The sequence below is a fragment of the Euprymna scolopes genome, chromosome 33 (assembly GCF_053919585.1).
Source record: "Euprymna scolopes isolate OS-2025 chromosome 33, ASM5391958v1, whole genome shotgun sequence".
Taxonomy (NCBI): Eukaryota; Metazoa; Mollusca; class Cephalopoda; order Sepiida; family Sepiolidae; genus Euprymna; species Euprymna scolopes.
This window is the reverse complement of record NC_136514.1, coordinates 66,826,804-66,832,803: the sequence shown is the minus strand read 5'-3', so window position 1 is coordinate 66,832,803 and position 6,000 is coordinate 66,826,804. Positions and strand designations below refer to the sequence as shown.

General features: G+C 34.9%; 1 protein-coding gene across 4 annotated transcripts in view; it reads right to left on the bottom strand.

Moving 5' to 3' along the window:
* LOC145258282 (uncharacterized) overlaps window positions 1-6,000 on the bottom strand; it is a 472,448-nt gene that overhangs the window by 9,947 nt on the left and 456,501 nt on the right. Inside the window, exon 8 of one of the 4 annotated variants that reach the window (XR_013864089.1) lies at window positions 2,416-2,910. The exons of 2 other annotated variants lie outside the window; for them this stretch is intronic. Coding sequence is in view for 1 of the 2 variants with exons in the window: in XM_080116287.1 (XP_079972413.1) it covers window positions 2,903-2,910 (8 nt within the window). In the remaining variant the exon portion in view is untranslated. Of the gene's footprint in view, window positions 1-2,415; window positions 2,911-6,000 lie in introns of those variants that run through there. One more of the 4 variants, XM_080116287.1, reaches the window with a different exon arrangement.

Here is a 6,000-nt window from a genome sequence, read left to right as displayed (position 1 = left end):
TGCAGACCTTTTTACTAGAGGGCGTTATTACAAAAAAATGTCTTTTTCTTCTTCCCATGTTTTTTTAAAACGAGAATGCCAAGAGCGATAAGGGATCTGTTCATTGTGATACTTTTAAACACAGAATGTTCAAATCCTCTTGATTGTGGGAAAGATTTTCCAACTCCATGGCAATGGATTACTACAATGCAATGCAAATCCAAGTCAACAATCAGAACATGGTCAATAAAAATGCCATCAACAACACGTTGAGGTACATAAATGATAACATTTGTGCTGCTGACAAATCACTGCAAGATTTTGGATTGCCTTTGCCTCAGAATTTACCTAATGTGATTCACATAAATAGAGCCATAATGGATGAGCAAAGTTACAATATAGCAGAGCAAATGACATATGTAAAGACACATCAACATTTATTAAATGACGAACAATCGATCATCTACAACTTTATATGCAGTTGCTTAAACACAGACTCTTCTTCATTGATTTTCATCGATGCTCCAGGAGGCACAGGAAAGACCTTCTTAATAAAACTTCTTCTTTCAAAAGTAAGGAGCTTAGGACAAATTGCACTGGCTGTAGCATCATCAGGTATTGCTGCAACATTGATGCCTGGTGGTCGCACTGCTCATTCCAGATTCAAGCTTCCTCTCAATGTAAGAGAAAATGTTGTTTGTAATTTTGATAAACAATCAGAAACAGCCAACTTGATAAGGGCAGCAAAACTTATTATTTGGGACGAATGTCCAATGATAAGAAGGGAGAGTTTAGAGACCTTATTATTAACATACAAATTAAATATTTTACACGATGGGTACTGAATGTTTGCTTAAATTAAATGAAAAAAGTTACATTTTATTTTCATTTTCTATTTAAAAAGCCATTATTAACATGTGGAGAGTGTTTTTTTTATTATTCTGTACTTTCAACTAACAATTTCATTTAAAAGATGATATATCAAAATTTGAATTTAACTATAATAAGGATTATGATACCTGTTCAGTGCATATTTACCTATAAGTATGACCAACCACTTATAATTCAGTAACTGTAATTTAAAAAAAAATAACAATTATAATAAACTCATAGAAATCTATCTATATTCTTTTTTCATTTTAATATACTTTCATAGAAATGCGTATGTTATGTAAAAAAAAACTATTTTCTTTATGCCACAAGTGTCACGCTCATACATGAATTCCATAGCTAATATAACGTACTGACCCAACGGGTCATGGGTGGTCTAGTTAATAATTAAAAATGGTTGCCACAGTTAGTTCTCTAGAGTCATACTAAATATTATGTCTTTTAAATGAAGTTTTCTGTACATAATGTTATGTATATACATATTGTATGTATATACATAATGTTATGTATATACATAATATATGCATATGCAAATGTCCAAAATGTAGTTTGGACTGTTAATCTTCCTATAGTATGTGTAATGAACAACCAGAATTATATTAAAAAAGGAAATAAATTGTCTTTAAAAACTAATTAGAGTTACCAATGTTGATTTGAAATTTAATTTAAGGAAGAAAAAAGTTTTAACTCTAATAACTGTCTACTAATCTATTACATTAAGTTCTAAAACTCAAAAAATACCATAGATACACAGATTTAGTGTAACTTAGCTATAGTAAAATAAATAAATACCCCCCCACCCCAAAAATAAAACAAAAAACAAAAAGAAAACTAATATTCATTCCCTTGAAATTAAAATTAGTGCGTTGGAGGCAGTCAGAAAAATGATCTTCTTTCATTGTTATGATTAGTTGTTTTGATAAAAATGTTGATGCTGGTACAGTTTGTGAACCATATTAAAATCAACTTTTTATCTGCATCTTCCAACTGTTTATAAGGAAACATTCATATTGCACAATAATTTTCAATTGTGAATTGAGTAAATTGTGAAATTCGTCCATGCATAAAAAAAATTACTTTGAAACCATAAAATTTATCTATGCTAGATTAACCTGGTCGATCTGGCTCAAAAGCTGTACCAGTACAAAAAAAAATAAACAAAAAAAAAACAAGCTATTGAAACAAAAATTACAATGAAACAAACTTTAACTTGCAAAAAAAAAGAAAAAAATTATTGTAAAAAAACAGTTGTTTCAATATATTTTTTCAACAAATATCATCAAATGCTTCATTATGTAAAATTTGATGTAAAAATACTTTTTCAACAAAAATTATTTTTACATCAAATTTTACATAAATGTTGTTTCATTATTTTTTCTGTTTGATAAAATCGCTCCATTTTGATTCTGATGACATTAAATATCAAACAACGGCAAGATGCTAACGAAAAGTCCATTTAGCATAGGTCATAAACTGTACCAGTATCATAATACTGAAACTTAGTCAAACTTTAATGTTGAACATAATGGCATGAGAACAATCTACCTCCATAGATTAAATAAAGCTTTCAGGTAAAAATTGCATACAGATTCCCAGCCTTGATTCTCTTGTTTGACTAGAAGATTCTTAAGTTAGAAAAAGTGCACCTGAAGAAGTTTGGAACTTCCAACGTCTGAAACATTATGAAAATAAGTAGTCAGTCATCTCCAAGTAATACAAATTATCAATCCGCATCTCAAAAATTCCAAAACATGCAATTGTTTTTTGAAATAAAAAATCAGTTCAGTACCCCCCCCCCCCCCAATCAGTTTTATTATGGATACGTCATCCATATTTGTATAGTTTTGCATTGCAAAGCATTAGTTTTCATGCAACAGGACGATCGATGGCTAAATTTGTGAATTCAGTGAGCAGACTGTTAACATTATCCATATTGTCAGGGCACGTAGAATTCTGTAACAAATTCTGCATGTATTCCAATTGCTGCACATCGGAGTTCCAACCTGTCATGGACAAATACTCAAGAAGCATTTCAGTTAACTGAAAAAAAAAAAAAAAAAAAAAAAATATGAAAAAAATGCTATTTTATAAACTCAATTTTACATCTTCAATTTGCAATTTTTTTTTCAGCATGAAACTTGTTTTTAAAAACATTTTAAACTAGTCAGATATTTTTGCTTGATATAACAAAAAAAATAGATAGTATCTTACCTCGGTCCTCATTTTTTAATGAGTGATTTTCCAACTTGCCCTGAACTATGTTCAGTTTCTGTTCTGTCTCTTCTTGGATCTTCCGACCACTCTGTTGTATCAGTTAAGATAAAAAATGAAATGTAATAAGTTCCTAGACGTACCTCTCCATTGTACAGTATATCGATACACTAAGGCTGACTGGGATAGCTGCCGTACATTTATATCGGATCTACCTTTGTGTTCCATGTTTAAAAAGGATGTGTCCTCTATAGTATCAGACCTGACGGAATGGTTAATTGTAGATATAGACCGTTTCATACCCTCGAAAAAGTTCCAGCAAAAACCTAACAGCCATCCATGGTTCTCTCCAGAATGTGCTGCTGCCATTGTGCACAGAAATCACTTTTTCCACTGCTTCCAATGTAATAGATGTATGGAAAATAAAGGCGCTTTCATGACTGCCAGCAACCATTGTAAGAAAGTAAGAAAGAACGTAAGAGAGTTGTATGCTCAATCCATCAAGTCCAAAGTAGCTAAGCAGCGGCTTGGTTCCCACCAGTTTTGACAAATAGCAAACAGAATCCTGAACAGAAGCGTGTGCTCTATAATCAATGGACCTGAGGTAATCTTGTCAGCATCAGACAAAGCCAAACTCTTTGCCAAGAACTTTGCAGCTAATTCTACCCTTTGCGACCAAGGCTACCAACCCCCAATATTTCCTCCTGTATCAGATAAACACGCTATGTGATATACATATATCTGTATGTGATGTTGCCAAGCTAATCAAAAACAGTGATTCCAGTAAAGCAACTGGCCCTGACGGTATTCCAATTATAGTACTCAAAAAACTTCAACCAGAACTAGCGCCCATACTTGCAAAACTGTTTAAATGTTGTCTTAAGGAGAATAGCTTCCCATCACCCTGGAAAATCTCATCAGTATGCTCCGTATTTAAGAATTCAGGTGATCACTCATCCCCCTCTCAGTACAGGCCAATAAGTCTCCTGTGCGTCATGAGTAAGTTGCTGGAATCTGTGTTAAATACAGAAGTAATCAACTATCTCAACAAAAATAACCTTCTTAGTGACACTCAATATGGTTTCCATTCTGCTAGATCTACAGCAGATGTGCTTACAGTTATATCTCATAGGATTAGCAAATCTCTCAACAGAGGCAATCTTTCTAGGGCAATTGCTCTTGACATATATAAGGCCTTTGATAGGGTATGGCATAAAAATTTCACAAGATCTCTAGCTATGGTATAGCTGGAAATGTCTTCTCAATTATTAAATCATTTCTTTCTGATAGGTTCATAAGAGTAGTAGTTGAGTGGCAAAAATCAGAAGCTCACAGTATTAATGCTGGTGTCCCTCAAGGGTCAATCCTGGGCCCAACTCTTTTCCTGATCTACATTAATGATCTTCCAAATCACATCCTTACATCATTTGTAGACATTTATGCTGATGACACTACCATTTATCGTAGCACATCTAAGATAGTAAACAACCAAGTTCTCTCTGATTCTCTCTCCTCTTATCTTGAGCACATGGTACAATGGGGAAAGGAGTGGCTGGTTACTTTTAATGCATCTAAAACCAAGCTTCTCTCTTTACATCATCAACATTCTGATCCACATCTGGCATCAATTGAAATGAATAGCTCTCGTCTTCAGGAGGCCTCGAGTTTTGACAAGCTTCTGGGCTTGACAATTACTCCTGATCTTAAATGGAACACGTACATCAAATCTGTTGCCAAGGCCGCTGGAAAAATGGTGGGATCTTTCTATTGATCCAGTAGATATCTCACTGCTGATGCTATTCTCTATCTATATCAGAGCCAGGTACGTATGTTCAGTTTCTGTTCTGTCTCCTCTTGGATCTTCCGACCACTCTGTTGTATCAGTTAAGATAAAAATGAAATGTAATAAGTTCCTAGACGTACCTCTCCATTGTACAGTATATCGATACACTAAGGCTCCCGTACATTCATATCTGATCTACCTCTGCATTCCATGTTCAAAAAGGATGTGTCCTCTATAGTATCAGACCTGACAGAATGGTTAATTGTAGGCACAGACCGATTCATACCATCCAAAATATTCCAACAAAAACCTAACAGCCAGCCATGGTTCTCCCCAAAATGTGCTGCTGCCATTGCGCACAGAAATCACTTTTTCCATAGCTACCAACATAATAGATGTACTGCCAGCAACCACTGTAAAAGAGTAATAAAAAATGCAAGAAAGCTATATGCTCAGTCCGTTAAATCCAAAGTAGCCGAGCAGCGGCTTGGTTCCCACCAGTTTTGGCAAATAGCAAACAGGATCCTAAACAGAAGCGTGCGTTCTATCCCAACCATTATCAATGGACCTGAGGTCATCTCGTCAGCATCAGACAAGGCAAAACTATTGCCAAGAACTTTGCAGCTAATTCTACCCTAAGCGATGAAGGCCATCAACTCCCCATATTTTCTCCTATAACAGACAACACGCTATGTAACATACAAATATCTGTGCGTGAGATCGCCAAGCTAATCAAGAACCTTGATTTCAGTAAAGCAACTTGCCCTGACGGCATTCCAGTTATAGTGATGAAAAAGCTCCAACCAGAATTTGCTCCCATACTTACCAAACTCTTTAAGTGTTGCCTTAAGGAGAAATGCTTTCCAACACCCTGGAAAACCTCATCAGTATGCCCTGTATTTAAGAATTCAGGCGAAAAGTCATCTCCCTCTCAGTACAGACCAATAAGTCTCCTGTGTGCCATGAGTAAGTTACTGGAATCCATATTAAATAAAGACACCCACCTCAGCAGAAACAACCTTTTTAGTGACATGCAATATGGTTTCCACTCCGCAAGATCTACAGTAGATGTGCTAACTGTTGATATAACAATGAATCTCTCGACAAAGGCTTCATTTCCAGGGCAATTGCTCTTG